Genomic DNA, 23,379 nt, shown 5'->3' with positions numbered 1-23,379 from the left:
TTGTCATCACTTAACAAGAGACAGGTCATTACCACCTGACCATGAAGTTTGTCATCACTTAACAAGAGACAGGTCATTACCACCTGACCATGAAGTTTGTCATCACTTAACAAGAGACAGGTCATTACCACCTGACCATGAAGTTTGTCATCACTTAACAAGAGACAGGTCATTACCACCTGACCATGAAGTTTGTCATCACTTAACAAGAGACAGGTCATTACCACCTGACCATGAAGTTTGTCATCACTTAACAAGAGACAGGTCATTACCACCTGACCATGAAGTTTGTCATCACTTAACAAGAGACAGGTCATTACCACCTGACCATGAAGTTTGTCATCACTTAACAAGAGACAGGTCATTACCACCTGACCATGAAGTTTGTTATCACTTAACATGAGACTGGTCATTACCACCTGACCATGAAGTTTGTCACCACATAACAAGAGACCGGTCATTACCACCTTACCATGAAGTTTGTCATCACTTAACAAGAGACTGGTCATTACCACCTGACCATGAAGTTTGTCATCACTTAACAAGAGACAGGTCATTACCACCTGACCAGCTTAAGAAATTAAATATTTTGACTTAGTAAAGCATACACTTAAATTTAGTACCTATGATGGAACTTGTGAATTATAAACATTTGCCCCTTTTAATATACATTTGTAATTATATAAAAAAGAGGAACGAATTACTCTATTGTTATCGTGTTTATTAAGTTCATTATCACTTTTCTGGTCTCCATTTTTCATCAAATGTTAAGGATGTACACCTCTGAGAAATCAAAACATTCATGTATTCAACTTTTTCTTATATACATTTTTTCTAAAACGTTTGCAGAATTGATAAAAATAGCCTTTTCTTTTAAATTATTAAAGTAAAATTTCTGAATCTCATTTAGCGATTTTAGTTACCCCTACCCCTGGTTTTTTAATCACAAAATAATCTTTTTTTCACCAATTTTTGCAGAATGCTTGATATAAAAAGTTCTGCTATTAAACTTTTTTTAATATTTAATGAATCAAAAGAAAATGTGTTTCTCTTTCTAAAACAGACAAAAATATGGAGTCTGTGCTTCTCTTTTTGTCCCATTACTATATGTGTTATTTTTCACCTTTTTCAGGGTCAAAAACATTCAGTAACATGTACACTAAACATGTAAAAAAAATTACCAATCATGTATAATTTTCCACTTCGTTGCATATTATTTTCATCATATTGAACATAATAAAGTTTTACAGCAATAATGAAAAACTTGCTACAATTAAAAATGGTGACACAATCACAAATTAAGTGATCAATTGAGTGTCAAAAAAGTTGATTTTTTTTGTCTTTCAAGTTTCATGAAACGCAAGAAATACACATTTTTAAAACGCAGCCAAATTGGTCATTTTTATTTTATTTTTGTAAAAAAATCTACAAAAACAGGCATCTAGTTTTTCGACATATTTTTCAGCTTTGTGTTTGCTAAAAAAAGTGATAAAAAATGGATACTTTTTAAAAATTACAAAAACCTGTTACACAAGATCAAAACAAGACTTTAAAAACGTGATTTAAACCTCAGAAGAGTACATCCTTAATAAAATATGACATATATATATATATGAAGCTAGTTTTACAACAATGTTTACATCCACATTTTCAGTAAAGCAGATCATGATATGAGGAAACTCAGCATTTTGTAGTTACCAGCGATACTGATGAGGAAACTCAGCATTTTGTAGTTACCAGCGATATTGATATGCTACAACATTGAAATGAAATTTAAATGTGATGCAAATTTAAATTCAGCTATATTAAACAGTACTATTGAACTGTTTACTAAATCAATTAATCTATGGATGTTCTTAAATCATCAGAAATAATATCCAGTTGAAAATTTAAATAATCAGAAAAAATATGAATACTGATGTTTTTTATACTCAAATTAACATGAATTTTCATTATTCATTCAAATTTCATATAATGTGTGAACCTTTTTCATGGTAAAGAACAATTGATATCTGTACTTTAGTCCATCAAACTGGAGTTAACATTTTAGTCTACTATGTGTGCACTACAAAGTGCACTAGATACCAAGTTACGTTTGCTCCAAACTGTATGTCAATTCTGTTAGAAAAACGGTAAACATTTTTATCGATATTATACTCATTGCCAACGAGAAAACGAGAGTTGTCTCCCAAAATTTAGATTTAGTATTAAATAAATATCAAAGAAATAGGCAAACGCATTTTCTCAGTTTTGTATTATGTATACAACTGTAAAAGCATTTGTTTTTTCTTAAATACTAAAACTAGAGTACAGGAGATAACTAATCTTGTTTTATCTACTAATCCGTGCGGTGGTAGTATATAGTAGAACTGGGGTGTTTTTTCCATCAGAATCAACATACATACTGTCAAATATCATTTATTTCTCAATGTTAACAGACTTTTCACAGCTGATTTTTAATTGCATGTCAATATCTACTGCCTATTCAATTATACAGTATGCAACTGTATTTTAAAATATTAAACATTTATGGCACACGATCAAGCCACTATCCAACTGTACATGTACATCATGATTACTTTCCTTTCAATGTTTTTATAATGAGGCATTGTTTATGTGCAATCACATCAATAGATGATCAAGATGTCCTAACAACACATTCAGGTTCACCAATCTTCATAATACACAGCTGTACACATGTATATACACAGGGACATTTATACAATTTGCACATACAGGTGGGCTAGAATTTGATTTTAAAAACCACTAGTCAGTAGGCTAGTTTCCAATTATATTAGTCCCTGTGCAAATTCATCTGACCAAAATTTATTCAACATGATAATTAAATATAAGTAATATCAAATTTTGACTAGACAATCAAGCTGTCAGTTTTTAGAATAACTAGTTCAACTGGAGATTCCACTAGTCTCACACCAGCAGACTCTTATTGTCCTGCAGCCCGACATACAGAAACAGATATACATAATCATGATCAATGAAGCTTGATGAACTCCTCCAGAACAAGGGGAACAACTCCTTCGTATTTTATATCTTGTCTTTGTATAGACTTTGCTGCAATACATTTCAGAGACAGCCTACTATTTGTCCTCAGAATCACAACTGCCACCCCTGACGAAGCTAAATCAATAGGTGTTTTCCGTTCACTATTGCAAATATCGAGGTGAGCACCATTCTTTATCAAATTCATGAGAATTTGGTGGAGAGTTTCAAAGTCACTGATTGGATTTGAGTATTTGACAATTAAATGCAGAGGGGTGTTTCTATGACAGTCCAGGCCGTTTGGATCAGCCCCACACTCAATAAGTAATCTGGTAAGGTTGTTGTTGGGGAAATTTACCACATCATTCACATGGAAGTCGTCCACCAACGTCGCACTGTCAACAGCCATGTGCAAAGGACTATAGTCATTCTTTAAGACTGGTTTATTTTGTAGAAATTTATACACCATTTTGTGCAATTCATCAGTGTCTTTTGATTTTGGCACTTTCTGTGCTATCACAAGTAGATAGAGACAAGTGTGTATATTGCTTTGATATATCTCCACAAGAGCCTCCTTCTCATCTTCCCCTTTCGCAATTCTTTCTGAGTCACGGTGGAGTTCTATCACAGCATGATGGAAAACCTCTTCCACATTTTTGAAATCCAGAATCACTCCTATGTGCACCATTTGTGAAAAGACCTGTGCAAACCTGAGAAGATCCTTTGAAATGGTTCTGTTGTTGCGCTGTCGAAGCCTCATAGCGTGCAACCATAAGGCAATACATCTGTCAAATCTAGCACTATCTGCAAACACAGCGCCACGAAAAATCACTGGATGGGGTACTTCTGGATTGTCTGCACCAAGAATTCGTTCTCTAATGGCAAGAGATTCCATATGAAGTGCCCCAAAGTCCTGCCTTATTGCATCCAGCGCAACAAGGGTTTTACACTCAGCATGATTATCATATGCAGGGATTGGGTCACACTGAGGCTTTTCAATAGTACTTTGTGGGTTACTGTATCGAACATGCATGGCTTCTCGAAGATATAGAAACGCTTTGTTAATATCATAATTCTCTTTGTCATTTGCATAAGAAGCTCCTAACAGCTCCAACGCATCTATCTTTTCTTCTCGCTTACATTCAGGTAGGGAAATTAAATACTCAACTACCTCAGATTTCCCGCACTCAGCCGCAACTGTTAGCGGCGTCATGTTATGATCATTTTTTAATCTGGATGCACCAAACCTGACTAACTCATGAACTATATCTAAATGTCCACATTCTGATGAGAAATGTAACGCTGTAGCCCCGCAGTGAGCACTGCAGTCTGGGTTAGCCCCTTTCTCCAGGAGGTAGCGTACAACATCCTTATGACCCTTGTAACTCGATATCATCAAACACGTATTGTTATATTTGTTGGATATTTTCGGGTCTGCGTTATGTTCGATTAGATATTTAACAATGTCCAGTCTGCCATCAAAACACGCGGCTCTGAGCGGTGTAGAGTTGGTCAGTGTAGGGTGGTTAACGTCTGCTCCATGGTCGATCAACAATTTCACCACACCGAAATGACCGGCTCCTGCAGCGCACCATAACGACGTGGCTCCTTCAATAACAAATCCGTCGAACTTCACGACACCTGTCTGCTCTATATCCACCAAAAAGTTAGTCAATAACACAGCGACTACCTTTTCTTCACCGTTCCGTGCTGCAATAATAAGCGGTGTCGTTTTCTGTCCATCTTCGTCAGAATGGTGCTCCAATACTTCTTTTACAATCTCCCTTTCAACGTTCCACAACATGGCGAAAATACTTATAGCCATTCCATCGCGAGCAGATGTGAATACTTTGTGTTTTAACGTTTTTATAACCTCTGGAGTATATTCAGAGGCCATGACTTAAAAAATACATTCAAAGCTGGCTTTGTAAACAATCACCTATTTCGGTAGCCATACTTGTTCTGCTCACGGCGCATGTCAACATTAAGCGTTACTACGAGTTACCTCCCTTATTCCATAAGTTTTACGTCCAATTCAATAGGCCTATCGAGTAGCTAAGTAAACTTCATAGCATCATAAAACTTTTGTTATATATGGCCACATATAATAAAATATCATCCGTGTTTAAATAACTGTGATTGTTTGCACGATTGTAGATGGCAGTTATTAATATTTATAATAAATATAGTTAATTATCCTTATCGGGTATAAGATATATTTGATTAAAGAATTGCAATTAAAGGATCGGGCCAGGATAGGACTAAATTACATATATATATTACATATAATCTATTTTTTAAAAGAATTGCAGCGAAATAAGAGTAATGCTTATTGATATTTGGCACTGGTAAGCATATACTAATATTATGTGGAAGTTGCACAATTAAAATTTCGCCGTAATTATTTTTCTCAACATGTAAAAATTATTTGAAAGCCAAGTCATTACTGCATTGTTCACGTCACGAGGTCGTGGACCCCGTTTCCAGGTTTCCTTCATTCTCTATTTCAGTAATTGTGGTTTATCAGTACGTCATGATGTAGAGACATGATATTTATTTACGTCTCAACTCATTGCATAAAACACACATCAATGCATGAATCAACAATAAAATAAACACGTTAAACATATTATCAACACTAAAAAATGAGCCATCCACTATTAAATTATTAGAGTTGAGTTGCATGAAATCATACATCGGTAAAGTATCTTATAATTCATCTGGAATAAAAACTTTTAAAGCAACCATATCTTTGCTAAAACGTATTCGTCTTATCATAGAAACATATACATGCGATCAAGCAGTTAGAAATATAAGAACCAGTCTCAATATATTAATTCTATTCATGCCATAAAATGGTGTTATTAAGATCATATATATAAATTTAACAGAAAATATTTTCAACATATAAAATTACTTTTTAAAACACACAAGTTAAACTGTTAGTTCTTCAATTTTGTTACACATAATAGTATCACTTCTGTAACAATACTGTAACAATACTGTAACAATACTGACTGTTACAATACTGTTACGGTATTGTTACTGTATTGGTACAGTATTGTAACAGTCAGTATTGTTACAGGATTGTTACAGTCAGTATTGTAACAATACTGACTGTAACAATACTGTAACAATACTGACTGTAACAATACTGACTGTTACAATACTGTAACAATACCGTAACAATACCGTAACAATACTGTAACAATGCTGTAACAATACTGACTGTAACAATACTGACTGTAACAATACTGTAACAATACTGACTGTAACAATGCTGTAACAATACTGTACACTATAGAAGATCACCATTGCCCAAGATGTGTGTTCAATCAAAGGAAACTTCTCAGTCTAAAAAATAGCCAACGTTATACTCCAGATTACATGTTAGTCTATATGTCAATATAAGTTAATTGAAATACGTGTTTTACGCAAATAAAGATTGAAGTCCATATGTTAGATTGTTCGACCACATCGGCCTTATCTGTTTTAGAAAAAAATACTGTATATTAATTGTATATGTAAAGAAGAAAGAAAAACAATGAACCGCTTCAATGGTATGAAGAAAGTCCAAAGTGAAAGTCACTTGCATTAAGACGAGTTCCAAAAATTGTCAGTGAGAAGACAAACAAAAACTTGTATGGAATTAATTTATCATTTCAAAATGATTTAACGTCCAAGAAGCCCAAGGAGAAGAAAGTGATACTGTCAACAGCTAAGTATACAACACAGATTATGTACTTTTATCACGGAGTAAGTTCGTCATTTTATTATCAAATATTTTAGTAGACTATAACTAATTTTGGGGGAAATCCCCTATTTGCCAATTCGATTAATAATTTATCTCCGCCTTCGCCTTCATTGCATAACTAATATATATATGTAAGCCGGCCAGTACGTGTACTTGTGATTGATTGATTGATTGATAGGTTTTACGTCCGCTTCACTACCGCGTATTTCGGTTATCCAGCAGACCGTACGTGTACTTTGTACATATGATATATATACATGTATGTGCACGTAGCCAACCTAGTCAAGTGACCTTGACACTGTCCTGTCATGTTATGTAACACTGACCTGGGGCGTATCCGGTTAAAACGGCCCCACTGCAGTAACGGCCCTAGTGAAAACGGCCACATCCTATATATACTTATATAGTACTGTAAGTACTACAAAGGCCAGGTCGATATATAGTGTCATATATACTTAGCTGTTGACTCCTGCACGGTACTACTCAATTAATCTATCAGTATCTTTTATTCTGATCTCTGACTCTTTTTCTACTGTCCTATTTTTCTGCTTTTCTTATACTATGTCAAATATATTATGTGCTATTTATTAGTAGGCCATTGCTAAGTTTTGCATATGTGTATCTGTATTTTGGAGCGGACATTGATAAGTTGTGATAACTTGCGTCCAATCCTCTTGTGTAGTACTTATGCAATAAAATTTATTTAAATTCAAATACATGTACATCAATGTTCATATATATATATATACGCCCCTTTATACTTATATTATAATTGTTATGTTCATATATATACGTACCGTTATACTTAGCGATTCATTGAAATATACATCAATGCTCATACATGTATATATACGTCCCGTTATAATTACATTATAATTGTTGGCTGACATCCTCTATTTATATTCACTAATAATCTGATTTGTAATAAATTGAATTCTAAGTTTATTTAAAACCCAATCAAATTGTATTTAAACACGATTCAATAAGTAGGGCCGTTTCAACTAGGGCCGTTTCAACTAGGGCCGTTTTTACAGTGAGGCCGTATTGACCTAGATTCGACCTGGGGCCTGATCGTTTATGCGGAACAACCGGTTTGACCGTTTATAAATGTAACAATTTCGGGTATAAATCCTGGCGGGCCTGCAAATGTGTATGCAGGTCTTGTAATGCGTTGTCAAGGCTCGCCTGAAATCAGCATCAGATAACTAGGTCCGACCTTATCTAATAAACGAACAACAGTGGTCCGACCGGTTTGACCGTTTAAACGAAAACGGCCCGATTTTGGACAGTACACATATTGCACGCTTCAATTTCCCCGCCTGTTCTTCCTTAATAACTTCCTGTTCAGCTGACGACCCCGATATGTGAGTCAGTATATGTGTCTGGCTCGCGAGGGCGACACATCCCGTTAGCTATTCCTCTTCATGAGAACACATCCTCGCGGAGATCTTAGAATCATCAAATGGAACATCTGATATTCTGGTCAGCAGAATGCGTGTGTGTGTTTAAGTCATGTTTTACTTTCGGTTTCCATGTATATTGTCCGCGTTATAGTCTGTTTTATTGTTCAGGGTGTAAGAGTGTGTTTGTATGTTATAGAACCAAACTCACAACGTCTTATCGTTACTTGGTTGCGACACTGTGTGACATATATATATATATATATAGAATAAAAACATAAATCTTTCAGATCGTCCGCTAGGCCTTTCTGCCTTCTAGGGCTTCTTCAGGCGGATTGATGTTTATTTATCACCGTTGGTTAAAGATTTATGTTTTTATTCTATATTTTCCTTCGCAAGGACTTATTTATTTATTATCTACTATATATAATATATAATTTATATTAATATATATAATATATATGTGAACTATACATTTCTGCATATACCCGAAATTGTTACATTTATCACGGACTTAGATAACATCTAATTCCGTGCATTTATAAACGGTCAAACCGGTTGTTCCGCATAAACGAACAGACCCCAGGCCAGTGTTACATAACATAACATCACAGGACTCTGAATATATATATTTATATTTACCTGTGATACACCTAATTAGTGTACCTTCTTGGATTGTTAAGTGCCCGGGGACATGGACCCGGGATATTTGCCCGAGTCCTACTCCAGATAAAGATTTCTGTTATTTCCTAATTAGTGTCACAAACTCAGGGTTATTAAAAGTGTATGAATACAGTATCTCTGGGAGTGTCGAATCAAATTTGAACACGGAATTAGGCAACAACTTTTCATGTCATTTAGTATTTTTCTTTTGGATTGATCAGAGACGTATATATTTCTTAATAATGTAATGTATACGTCTCTGGATTGATGTACAAGAAGCGTATAACGTAATTCCTTTTATTTATATCTTTTATTTTTAAATTGGTTAATGACATCCTACTCGTGTACCCTTCATAAGATTGATCAGAGACCTATATCTGGAAAAATATTAATCTAATTCATTTTCACATTTTATTAATTTGCTACTGTTGGATGAAACGAGTTAAAGTGTACCCTGAACGAAAATAGGAATGAATATATTACTATTCTAAATGATCCAAACACAAAAATGTCGAAATACCGAAATATTGACGTGTAAATTGTATGATTTTCACCTGTCCTTCTTCCAGAGGCTATATACTACACGCTTTATACGTCTCTGCTTCTACTATAGCTACTTATTAGCATCATCGTAACTCGCGGTGAATTGGCTCCTGACGGTTGTGACGTAATTACCGCCTGTTCAACGCCTGTAGCGGTCACAATCGAAGGAATAGGCGATCGAGATCAGCCATGGCACGCAATTAGATTGTTATCCAAGTCCGTGGCCATGGTCAGACAGCATTAGATTGCGAATTAATAATAATAATAAAAAAAGTTTTGAGGAATCAGATTATGCTGAAGATATGAATTATGTAGATGGTATCCAGCCATATGACATTTGCCAGAATTTCCAGATAGTGAGTTCAATTGAAACCAACCTGACGACTCTGAATAGGGTAACATAGACTGGTAGCATTGCATGTCCTGATCCTGAGCACTGATGAGAATTTTTTCGAATGAACGAGTTTGAGGGAAATTAAACAGAATTAGTCTCAATGTTGTCGATCAAAGATATTTCTAAATTTTAGCTGGAAAGTCAGTACTTTTCTTTATACACCGAGACGTATATACCTTATATGTCTCTGCTCTACAGTGAGAACTTATCCAATCATGTCGTCATTGAACAGCACTTCTTCGTGACCAGTTTCTGTGCCGGAATATTTATATTGCAAAGTTATATACTGTGGTACCTCTACGGTCCAAAAATATGGAAATCAAAGGGACGTCAGCAGATGGGCAAGGGGGTTCCTGAAGTTAGTATGTAGATTGGTGTAGATCAGGTAGTTCATTGATAAATTATTAATCGTTGTGAGACTTGAACGGACAGGTTCTCCCTCTGCAATATTCTTAGAAGTGGTGTGTATATTTATTATGTGCTAAATTCCTTGGATTGCATAAAGAATAAAAACGTTTCAAGTTTTATGACTGGGAGTAAAAAAAACACGGGTTGCTGCTCATTTAGAGTATAAATTATTGTACCTTTGCATTTTTTTTGTCAATTCCGATCGTATATCTACATACAAAATGTAGTTGTGAATAAGCAATATCCAGATAAAATTGTCAAAAGTCATCTTGACTGGACAAGTGTCATAGATATAACACCATTTTGTAAAAGCTATTTAATGCACATGACATTTTTTTCAAAATCAATACTAATATCATCAGTGGAATCCTAGTCAATGTATTTGCATTTAAGACGATGCATCCCCGCACATCCTATTGGTTGGATCGTGGTCACGTGGATGTCGGTTATTGGTGATACTCAGCGTTACTTTTTTAGAAACAGTAGGTCAATATTCACTTGATGACGTCATTTTAATTGTAACGTCACAATACTCTTCCAAATGCAGTATTTTCTCCGTACAAATTTCATACGGTCCATATTGTTAAATGATTAAAACATTATTTATCATCTAACATAACAGGTTAAGACTGTTACTTAAGGGAAAATGTGGTTTAACTGCGAAAGTGATTTTGGTTTCAGTCTATATCTCTTTCATAGTTCAATATGGCCACATATTCACCTCAACAAATGTTAATCCTTGGTTATTACCTAATAATTTAATGTTGCCTATCTCCCCCATAATATTTGTTTTTGGTATATATCGTATATACCTAAAAAGAAAAACAACTGATGACGGAACTACCTTTTACACTTCAGAATGCAAAATTACAACTTTTTTTAGCGCAATTGTTTAGTTTACGTAAAAATTAAATAAATCTTTAATTGTGCATTTACAAAGTGTTTGTCACCGTTTTTAAATTAAATTATAAAGAATGCCCAATATTTTGTTTTGGTATATACTGTATATACCGAAAAGAATTGTGCACTTTTTTGCATAAACCGCTTCGCTGATTTATGCAAAGTGCACAATTATTTTTCTAGGTATAAACCGTATATACCAAAACAAAACTTGGTCATTCCTTAAATAGCTATAGATTATCACACTGTGTCTTCAGGGTTTGTTGTGAGAACAAGTTTCTCATCGCGAGCACGTGGATAAAATGGATAGGCCACCAGAGGAGGACATGACAAACACTGAAAATACTGTGTGATAAACTGTTTATCGTCTATATACTACCACCTTATATATTTCACCAGTTAAAAAGTTAACTAAACAACATATTTTTTAAATGACTTCTGGGCTGAATAGTCATCGATCGCAAACCTCGGTCTGTAACAAACGTTAACATTTGCGCGGAAGAATTGTTGCAATGGTGTTGTTATCATCACAATATGTTTTTGTTACTTGATATGATTTGTATATGGCGGACTATATTCTTACGTGGATTACTTTTGTGTGGATAGTTTATCCTGTTTAGGACGTCACCTGGCGTGAGCAGACGTTTATTTTGAGAAAATACTTTCCCAAATGCCTAGAAACGGAAAAATCCGTTCTCAATTTACAACACAGACAACACACATTTTTCCTATATCCCCATTGGTTGAATCATAATCACGTGGAGGTTGCTGATTTGTGAAATTGACTCGGTGTTACTATTTTTAGAAACAGCAGGTTAATATTTAAGGTTGATATTTTTGTGAATATGTGTTATTTGGACCTTGAAAGTGATATCAACTCTTTCGTTTCGGTTAATATCGCTTTCTCAGGTCTATATAACTGTATATCCACCTCTACACAAGTGCATAGTTGATAAATATTAATTGAAAAGATCATGACATGACGTCATTCGAAGTAAAATGCCAACTTAGACGAAATGGAGGTGACCTCATGATGTTCTATTTAGATATGATAATGCACTAGTTGTTTTCTATGATATAACTACTGACTTCAAACTACACGTTATACATTTGGGTACATTACTACTGGAAGCTTAAAATATAATCAAACCGCCAAGAATAAAACTGTTCACAACAAGAGATTAATCAAGTTACGATGTATCATAGCATTTTTTACTTTTTCTGTATAAGCCATTATGAAATAACGTATAACATAGTTCATCATTATCAGTGACATTTTATGATATTTTGGTTATGAAGAAGGTTAAAAAAAGACTGGGTATGATGAACCGTTTAAGATTGGTGTGGGATTCATTATGTCAAATCACGCATGCAATGCAGACTGAATACTTTCTTTTTTTTTTTTATTGATAAACATTAGTTTCTTCAAAATTGACAAAAGGAATTAGATACGACAAAACTATGATTGTACCATTTTAATTGGTAAACTTATCTCAAAAGTGACAAAATTTAATTTCATATCTATCGCTGACTCGTGCTTTCGATATTACGAGTTACTTCCCTTTGAACGCTCAGCACGTGTACAGATTTTCTAACATTGTAAAAGGTGTGTATTTCACTAAATCGATTTGATTACATATCTTAAGGAACTGTCATAGAAACACAGTGACTTCAGTCCTATAACAACATGACGAAAGCTCTATCGTTTTTCTGTGTTTCCCCCAATATGCCTCTTGTTCGTTCGATGCCTGACAACCATCCTTGATTTAGCCGCTGGGTATTATTTACTGGAACATGTTTCTATTTGAATTGGAACTATTTATATATAATGTTCATTTACTACGCATTTTCGACACAATGAAACCACTCATGATAAATCTGTTCGAGCTAACATGATTGATAGGGTGTCGGCATTTGAATGATATTTCAACGCCTGCCTTGTTTGAATACAAACCACTTAATGTGCAAATCAAACAAATTTATTTAAACAGAACTTCCAGAAATAGCTGTACAAGTTTGTATACATGATTAGGACAGTCTTTGCAAACATTTTTTTCAAATCAATCTTTCATCAGAATGAAATGATGTTTGAGAGTTAACAATGACATATGATATTTTCCGATCGCACGTGGATGTTATTTGGAACCCTTCTTGTTTTCATTCCCTTTAGATTAAATTGAATTGGTTATTGAGATAGGATATCCGGTTATTCTGCAAAACCAGCAGCATATCAAGTCAATTTTGAGCCATTTTTTTACAGTCGCCTTCAATTTTTATTTTAGTGTTCCATTTCATCTAAAATAACTTACATGTGGACCATATAGTATATTAGGCTACAGTGGTATACACAAATTACAAGATTGTTATGTTAACTGGGAAATTTTCGCCCCTTTAAAATAAATATTTGTATAGTACTAATTTCGCCCAGTCAAATTCAATTACTATTTATAATATTCTTTGCTAATATTCGCTGTAATGATAAATTCGTCCTCATTGCGGAGCGCAAAAGAGGCGAAAACCTAACTGCGGCGACTATACAATATACGGTATACAGTACGTCAAATGTACAGGGGTTCAGCTGAGGATTGAGACACGTTAGGCATGTTGTAAGAACAGATCTAGGTAAGCATACTAAGGAGAGCGCTATAAAAGTTGATATATCCAATGATATCAAAATTACGACCATAAAGCTGCAAAACCTTCATTACTCGGACACCCATGTTGTAAGTTTGTCACTTATCATTTGACATCTAACAAGGAAATGAGCAAGCCCATGAACCGACTCCCCGAGTTGGGGGAAGCAGGGATGATCATGTCAAGGAAAGGAAAGTTCATGAACTGACAATTTAAATTGTCCCGCTCGTCATACAGCTTACTAGATTGTTTAAGTAATTAGCCGTTCCTTTTGATAATAATAATAATTCGAGGTTCTTTTATACCGTTTTTTTCACAACCTAGTTCGTAGGTCGTGTCAAAGCGGTTCACAAATTATTATCCGTGGTTATAAGGCCTTTGCGACCAGTCAATATGTTTCTCAACTCCATGGGGAGCATATAGCCGGTGTTGCCATTTCGGTGCTTACAGCTTCCATTCTACAAGTCAAGCACTGCCCAACCACGCAGTCATTTACAGCTGAGTTGACTGGAACAAGCGGTGTAAAGTATCTTGCTCAAAGATACATCACTGTACATGATAAGTGTGCTAAGAAAACCCATGTTGAAAATGTTAGATGTTTGACTGTAGAGAATAGGGATGACAAGCCCTGGTTTAATGATGAAGTTAAATGTTTACAAAGAAAATATTTATCTGCCTTAAGAGTATTTGATAGTAATGCAAATCCAACAAATCACGCAATGCTCATGACAAAGAAAAATCAATATAAAATTTTGGAATCTAAAATGAAGAAGCAATATTTTAGTGTAGAGGGTGACATGATGGAATATTTGAGGAAATATAATCCTAGTATTTTTATAAAAAGTTTGCAAAGAAAAGATCAAATCCACCTAAAGTTTCAATGGACCAATTATTTGAGCATTTCAAAAATGTAGCAAATTCTGGAGTTGACTTTGGACATAACGAAATTATATATAATGATGATGATGTAATGTTTGATGAGTTAGATACTCCTATTTCGTTTAGAGACATTACAACGGCGATCAATAATCTGAAACGAAATGAATCGCATGGTCCAGATGGTCTGTTAAATGAATGTTTTATTGAATGTAAACAGTTGTTGTTACCTTTTATACATGTATCATTTAACAGTATGTTACAATCTGGATGTTTTCCAGTTGACTGGTCCGAAGCAATCATTGTACCTGTGCATAAAAAGGGCGCTTTAACAGATCCTAATAATTTTCGAGGTATCAGTCTAATTAGTTGTATGTGCAAATTATTTACATCCATACTTAACAAACGTTTGATTGACGTTTGTACTAAATATGATATTTTAACAGACGCACAATTTGGTTTCCGTCCAGGGGTAAGCACTGTGGATGCTATTTTCGCTTTGCAAACTATAATTTCGAAAACGTTATCTGAAAGAAAGAGGCTATATTGTTGTTTCGTAGATTTCCGCAAGGCTTTTGATTTCGTAGATAGAGTAAGCCTGTGGTGCAAGTTAACAAAGCTGGTTGTTCGAGGTAAATANGCAAGGCTTTTGATTTCGTAGATAGAGTAAGCCTGTGGTGCAAGTTAACAAATCTAGTTGTTCGAGGTAAATTTTTGTCTACAATTAAGTCTTTATACTCATTAGTTAAATCTTGGGTTTTAGTTAATGGCAAATGTTCAACTTTTTTTTTTAATAATGTTGGATTGATGCAAGGGGAAATTTTGTCCTCGTTACTTTTTTCTTTGTTTTTAAATGACTTTGAAAATAGTTTTATAGAAAATGGAGCATCCCATTATGATTTTGGGGAATTGAGTTTATTTCTTCTTCTATATGCAGATGATTTAGTTTTATTTTCTGAGTCAATCGAAGGTTTACAAAGCCTCTTGAACAATCTAAGTGAGTATTCGAATAAGTGGAAATTAACAGTTAATACCGATAAAACCAAAATTATGGTTTTCAGAAAAAGTGGAATTATTAGAGAATCAGAGAGCTGGGTGTATAACGGCAACAAAATTTCAATTGTGGATCAATTCTGTTATCTGGGGGTTCTGTTTAGATTTAATAACAAATTCAGTTTTATGGTTAAACATGTAGCAGAGCAAGGTCGTAAAGCGCTTTTTGCCTTACGAACATCAAAACTATGCTATACTTCTTTGACACATATGTGAGTAGTGTATTATATTATGGCTGTGAAATATGGGGTAGATATAAAGGAGTTGAAATAGAAAGGGTTCATATGAAATTTTGTAAAAATATACTGTGTGTTAAAAAATCTACGTGCAATGCTATGGTATATTTTGAGCTTGGACGACTTCCTCTGGCAAACAATCAGATGCTTCGAATGTTTAGATATTGGTTTAAGTTGTTAAAGTGTGCAAATTGTATTCTAAAAGAAGCATATCAGTTTTTATTGAAAGAAAATTGGAGGGAAAACCCGAAACGAAATTGGTTATTATTCATAAAGCATAAATTATTTGAACTAGGGTTTGGATATATATGGATAAGGCTGGCAGCTACCGACATCTGTCTACTACCTATTATTAAACAGCGCATAGATGATCAGGCAGAACAAACTTTATTTAACTCGTTGGCCATCTCAAGTAAATATGATCTCTATAGATACATGGTAGATACCGTGATGATGCAATATTATTTAACAAAGTTTATACCAAAACAACGTCGAATTATGATGACCAAATTACGTATGTCAGCTCAAAATCTTGCAATAGAAACGGGAAGGTACAGGAATGTTGCAAGGAATAATAGATATTGCAGCAACTGTGACCTAAAAGAGATAGAAGATGAATTTCATTTTCTATTTACCTGGCCACGTCATCTAGATCTAAGGAGAAAATATATTGAAAATTATTACTGGCAAATACCATCTGTATTCAAACTTATCGAATTAGTAAATGCACACAATGTAAAAGGGGCATGTAAAAGAACTGAATTTGTTAGGTACATTTATTATTGAAGCTAACAGACGAAGGATTGTTTAACTTATAAGTTTGTTTTACCTAATTTTGTATTACTCAATCGTATCATGTCCATGTTTTGTTCGAACAATCTTTCATGTTTAAGATGGTAAATGCTCAACGTTGTTGTTTTTTGTTGATGATGATGATGATGGTGATGATGATGAAAGTGGTAATGATTTCAATAATATCGTTGATTTGTGAAAAATGTACCAGTTTTATGAAATTCATGATTAAATGGTAATTATTTCATGTTGTTGTACTTTGACGATGATGATGATGATGATGGGGATGGTGAGGATGATGATGTAGTATTTGATGTTGATTTAAAGAGATGATTATTTCATGATGATTAGTTATAAGACGACGACGACGATGATAATGATGATGATGCATACCAATATGTAGCAATACATTGTAGTTACACAAATGTATGATAACTCGATCAATAAAATACACGGGTCGTAGGGTAAATATCTCTATGAGACCGTTTGTGAATTAAATCGCTAGTGTTGGCTGTACTTTACGGAAAAATTATCTATAATGTAGATTATTATTGCGGAAGATCATAACGATTCTGATTAAAATAAAATAGAAAATAGAACAACTCGCATTCAAATACCATGGTTATATTTAAAAAAAATCAAAAATAAAATTTAATCAATATATTTGTATTCGATATTTTGAAAAAAAGGCCTCTACAGATGCCTAAAAACTCCCAACTTTAATGAGAACTTTAATGAGACTCCAAAGCCATTATTTCAAAAAAACGAGACAATAATTGCGAAAAAAATAAATGATAAAAATTATAGAAAATATAACAATTAATTACAGCTAATAACATGCAAAATTTCTTCTGTAAACGAATCTAGTGTCTGAAACTTCAAAGACAAATATTTCATTCATCTTTGAGTTATTTAATGAAATGCCACAAAATTGCATCGTGAAGTGCTTTAAAATTGCATCGACTATGCTATGTTGAATGTTGTCGTAATGAGAAATCCCGGGGACTTGTTTGTTTGTTTGTTTGAGTGGTTTTACGTCTGTTTCACATCCGGAGAGTTCAGTTTCCCAGCAGTTAAAATCCCGACGATGTTAAATGTGCTTTAGAGTAGCATCGATGAGCTGTAGAGTAGCTTCAAGGAATCAAAACAAAACAGCAGACGTCAACTCAACATCGTGTATTCAGCTAGGCGGAAGACAGCTTCACAGGCTGCGCGCAGACGCAGGACAGATATACAGAGTTGTTACATATTACAGATTGAGTAAACAGATAATAGCGGAACGCAATAATAACTACATATTGTTACATCCTTTCTCCTATAAAGAAACTACAATCTAAATTTTCTGACTAGAATACATTCACAATAATAAAATTATTCTCATGCATTTAAACTGTTAATATCTGACTAGTTGTATATAGTTCAAGACTTATAAAAACTGAAATAACTTCAATTATATAAGTTTCATTCACTGTTTGAGAAAATATTGATTTTTTTTTTATAGAGTCATTGTTCATCCATAATTGTCCATAACAAATTGAACACTTTGGTAGTCAATAATTAACTAACACTTTGACAGTCAATAATAAAGTTAATCAACAAAACACTTTTACATGAAACTACTTTGGATCATGTTTCACAAATAAGTCAAGTCAGTCACAAATCGAGTTTGACAGGTTCAAACACTTTTCTGCCAAATCTCGACACGGTCACTGGAGCACGCGGAGACGGGTTCCTTTGAGGACTGCGGCTTATCGGAGCAGCGATAACATTATGTTTGGTAATGTCAATGTTCGGTGTCGGTGGATAACCCTGAGGTACTTCGTTACAAGCTACCTCGTCCTGGGGCATTTCCGGTTCCTGTTTGACCTCAGCCGACTTCCGGAGATGGCGACGGTTACGACGCAAAACACTACCAGAGCTGGTTTCGACAGTGTATGATCTTTTTGACACTTCTTTCTGAACAGTCCCTTGTTTCCACTCTTTCAGACCTTGTGTAGGTGCGATACGAACAATGTCACCTGATCTAAGTGGTTTTAGATCTTTTGCGTTGCGATTATAATAAAACGCCTGTTTCTCCTTCATCGCTTCCAGTTTTCGCGGTACAGATTTGGGAATCTGCGGTTTGAGTAGGGTTGCCTTCGTTGGCAGTTGAGTTTGTGTACGTCGACCCATTAAACGCTGAGCTGGACTACTCTCCATCAATTGAGTAGGGGTGTTACGGAAGTCCAATACAGCCAGATACGGATCTGTCTCTGACAGTTTTGCCAGACGCATTAGTCGCTTTGCTGTTTTGACAGCTTGTTCTGCTTTCCCGTTACTTTGCTGGTACGCCGGCGAAGAGGTTAGATGTTCGAATTCCCACTCACTCGCGAATCTGTCGAATTCAGACGAGCTGAATTGTGGCCCATTGTCACTTACAACGGTAGTGGGAATGCCATAACGAGCAAACTGAGCACGCAGCATTCTGATAACAGTTGATGACTTCGTGTCGGTAAGATGATCGACTTCCCAGAAGTTCGAGTAGTAGTCAACAGTTATTAGGTAATCTTTGTCGTGAATCGTAAAGAGATCACATCCAACCTTGGACCAAGGTCGTTCTGGTACATCATGAGATATGAGCGTCTCTTTCTGTTGTCGGTTCTCGTAGGTACGACATGTCTCGCACCTACTGATATGATCACCGATCTCGGCATTCATATTCGGCCAGTATACAGTCTCTCTAGCTCTCCTGAGACATCCTTCTGTCTCAGGAGACATATGGGACGAATGTCAATTCGTCCCATATGAAGACATATGTCTTCATATGGGACGAATGAATTCTGGACTTGATGTCTGAACGCAACGAAAGTGGTATGACGGCCCGTTCACCTTTAAATATTATTCCATTCTGTATGACGAGTTCGTCTCGTACATGGAAATACGGCCTTACCTCTCGCGTAGTCATAGAGTATTTAACAGGCCATCCCTCAAGAATCACTTCCTGGAGCGCCTGTAGAGTGTCGTCCCTCGCGGTCTCGCGCTGTATGTCACGTAAACGCGTATCTTCGATCGGAATGTCACGCGCCATATTGATTGTCTCCTGGTTAGTGAGCCCATCAGAGTCAAACGTTCCGGTATTGTCACCATCAGTAAGATAAGCACGACTGAGAGTGTCGGCAAGATACATGAGTTTTCCGGCATGGTACGTGATCGAGAATGTGTAAGTCTGTAGACGAAGTAACATCCTCTGCAGCCTCCTAGGAGCAGAAAGTAGCGGTTTCCGAATGATCATTTCAAGCGGTTTGTGGTCAATTTGGACAGTGACGTGTCGACCATAGACATAATGGTGGAACTTTTCAAGTCCAAAAACCACGGCTAAAAGTTCTTTTTCTATTTGTGCGTACCGAGTTTCGACGTCAGTTAAAGCGCGACTCGCGAACGCGACGGGTTGACCCTTTTGGAGCAGAGCAGCTCCAAGTCCTTTCTCAGAGGCATCACACTGGAGGGTCACTTCCTCCTCTGGGTCAAAGTAACGCAGTACGGGTTGTGAAGTAACAAGTCTTTTGATTTCACTAACAGCATCAGAGTGGGTCTTGAGCCAACACCACTCCATATCCTTCTGAGTCAGTTTCCTGAGAGGCTCACAAACGTCGCTCAGGCCGGTCAGAAACTTACTCAGATATGTCACAAAACCAATGAAACGACGCACGCCAGCTACATCCGTCGGATCCGGCATTTCCGCGACTGCTTTCACCTTATCAGGATCGGGTTTGAGACCCTACGCAGTGACAAGGTGCCCAACAAATCGGACCTCCTTTTGCCTCAACCTGAGTTTTTCCTTGTTTAGTTTTAGTCCTTTCTCACGACATCTTTTTAGTAGATCTAGGAGTTTCCTATCATGATCCCTGACAGCCTCCTCATCAGTATCTCCTTCCCCATAGACCAGAGTATCATCTACGACACTGTGAACACCGGGCAGTCCTTCTACAGTTTGGTCCTGCCTCCTCTGGTATTCTTCGGGAGCGGAAGATATGCCAAATGGCATCCTCAGCCATCGGTACCTACCGAATGGAGTATTGAAGGTCGTCAGTAGTGAGCTTTCGTAGTCCAGTTCGACGTGCCAGAAACCATTCTTGGCATCGAGAACACTAAAGCATTTAGCTTTGCTGAGATTAGGGAGAATGTCCTCAATCGTTGGAAGCGGGTAGTGGCTCCTCTTGATTGCCCTGTTTAGATCTGAGGGGTCTAAACATATCCGGAGTTTTTCCGGTTTTACTACCATAACCATACTTGACACCCATGAAGTAGGTTCTGTAACGGGAGTGATGCTATTCATATCATGAAGCTTGTCCAGTTCCGACTTCAGGCGATCCTTCAGAGCGATGGGGACCTTACGTGGTGGGTGTACAACAGGGATGACATCGGGATCCACTGTCAAGTGATACTTTCCTTCAAGTTTTCCAGTTCCCTCAAAAAACATCAGAATATTCAGTTACAATGTCGGACATTGTGAGAGGTTTTGTATCGGTTTTGACAGCGTGTTTCACACTCAGAATGTTCTGATGTTGGATAGTTACTAGTTTCATGTCCTGCATCAAAGCATTACCGATCAGCGGTACACAGGTCTGATTTAACACTATAAAGTCTGCCGAGTATGTAGTATTAGTCTTAGGGTTCTGTACTTCTAACTGGCACTTTCCCATAGGAGTGAGTATTGTTTTGTTGAACATCTTGAGTATGCTCTTTGTGGGTTTCACATTCACGTGTGGCGGAACTAGTTCTTTCGAGATAATGTTACATGTCGCGCCACTATCCACCTGGAAGTTAACACGTTTCCCACCAATGTCCAGAGCTGCGAAGATCTCACCTGATGTTTTAACAGAGTTACAGGTTTCCTCATTAACAACACTGAGCAGTTCATAGTAATAGTCTCCTTCTTCGCATTCATCCTCGACTAAGTGGACACGTTTTTGTACGCGGTGATCAGCCCGACCCCGATGTGGTGTATGCTGTGGTGTAGGTTTAGACACTTTCTTAAGACTGTCACACTTAAAATGGAAATGATTGAGACCCTTACACTTTTTACATGTTTGCCCATAGGCTGGACACTGTTCTTTCCTCATTTCGTGTGTTTGTCCACAGTAGTAACACTCCTTTGGCGGAAACTCATACGCATGTTTTTTTTTCTTTTCCCCTAGATACAGGTACCTGGGGCCTTTTCTTATGAGTTTTCTGAGCCTTGTGGACGGTGTGATCCACTCCTCCTGCCTTGTCGAGTGTACTTACACTTAGTTTTGTCACTTCGACAGCTCTCGCGATTTCAATTGTTTTGTCAAGAGACAAGTCAGTAGTTCTCAACAGTCTTTCACGTAAATGACTGTCTTTAACCCCACATACAATTTTGTCGCGCACAAGAGAGTTTTGTAAATCATCGAAGTTGCACGTGAGAGCAAGTGTTTTGACATCAGTGATAAACTTTTCCAGAGTTTCATCTCCTTGGACCCTTATGTTAAACTTGAATCGTTCGACAGTTTCATTCTTTTTAGGTTGGCAGTATTTATCAAATGCCTCTACAACCATTATTAGAGTTCTGTCCTTCTCTTCTCTATCGAAGTTGAAAGTTTTGTAGACCTCGCGACCCTCTGATCCTATCAGATACTTGAACATTTTGAGTTGTTCGAGCTGTTGCTGATCTTTAAGTGCAAGATCTGCAAACAATTGGAATTCTTCTTTCCACTTTTTCCAGTCATCGGCTAAGTTAGTGCCGTTTTTCGAGTCGAAATTTAATTTCCCTGGCGGGGGAAGCCTTTCAAGTGTGGCCATTTTTAGAAAAAACGCGCCAAACAGATATTGAGATAACTGATCGAGCAGCGATCAGACTCAAATAGAGTTATTTTGTGGTAGTTTTGAGAGCATACCTCGTTACTTACAGCTCGTTTACTTCTGACACCATGTTAAATGTGCTTTAGAGTAGCATCGATGAGCTGTAGAGTAGCTTCAAGGAATCAAAACAAAACAGCAGACGTCAACTCAACATCGTGTATTTAGCTAGGCGGAAGACAGCTTCACAGGCTGCGCGCAGACGCAGTACAGATATACAGAGTTGTTACATATTTCAGATTGAGTAAACAGATAATAGCGGAACGCAATAATAACTACATATTGTTACAGACGATAGATTGCGAAACGATTTCACTGTCAAGTAGTGCAATACTTTTTCGTGTAGTTTGAAAATATTGCAACAGTTTACTCCCAATTTCATTGAGTTCAAATTAATTTTCATTCCGACTCGAACTGACAATAAATGTAAGCTAAAAATAAACGTATAAAAAATATTTTACAGCTATTATGAAACAAATTTTCCAACTAATATCAGTCTTTCTTGTTATATCAAGATGGACGTACGCAGAAGATAATGGGAGGGAACCGAGTTATCGGGAGAAAACCCACGTGGTCCAGCAGGTGGACCATATACTCTCAGAATCGAACCCCGACATACAGTATAAAACAACCACAGACTTGAGTCATGCAACAGAGCAGAGAAAACGACAGAAGACCGTGAGTCAAAAGACCCAGGTTAAAGCTCAGAAACGATACCAATCCAAGACCATGGCAAGAGGAAGAAGACCATGGCAAGAAGAAGAAGACTACGACAAGAAGAAGAAGACAATGACAAGAAGAAGAAGACTACGACAAGAAGAAGAAGACTATGACAAGAAGAAGAAGACTACGACAAGAAGAAGAAGA

General features: G+C 36.3%; 2 protein-coding genes across 2 annotated transcripts; both read right to left on the bottom strand.

Annotated features, from left to right (window-relative positions):
- Positions 1-994: 994 nt before the first annotated feature.
- LOC110461610 (protein fem-1 homolog B-like) lies at positions 995-4,961 on the bottom strand. Its single transcript, XM_021515152.1, has one exon. It carries the CDS (start codon positions 4,895-4,897, stop codon positions 2,993-2,995), a length of 1,905 nt encoding a protein of 634 aa, XP_021370827.1. The 5' UTR covers positions 4,898-4,961; the 3' UTR covers positions 995-2,992.
- Positions 4,962-18,306: 13,345 nt separating this feature from the next.
- LOC110461451 (uncharacterized protein K02A2.6-like) lies at positions 18,307-19,350 on the bottom strand. The gene has a single exon (XM_021514909.1). The coding sequence runs from the start codon at positions 19,348-19,350 to the stop codon at positions 18,307-18,309; it is 1,044 nt and encodes a 347-aa protein (XP_021370584.1).
- Between the last annotated feature and the right edge of the window lie 4,029 nt (positions 19,351-23,379).

This window comes from Mizuhopecten yessoensis, unplaced genomic scaffold (assembly GCF_002113885.1).
Source record: "Mizuhopecten yessoensis strain PY_sf001 unplaced genomic scaffold, ASM211388v2 scaffold1405, whole genome shotgun sequence".
NCBI lineage: Eukaryota > Metazoa > Mollusca > Bivalvia > Pectinida > Pectinidae > Mizuhopecten > Mizuhopecten yessoensis.
This window is presented reverse-complemented; position numbering and strand designations above follow the sequence as displayed.

Coding starts and splice junctions, on each gene's coding strand:
- LOC110461451 (XM_021514909.1), bottom strand. CDS start 19,350: ATGAATGCCGAGATCGGTGATCATATCAGTAGGTGCGAGACATGTCGT.
- LOC110461610 (XM_021515152.1), bottom strand. CDS start 4,897: ATGGCCTCTGAATATACTCCAGAGGTTATAAAAACGTTAAAACACAAA.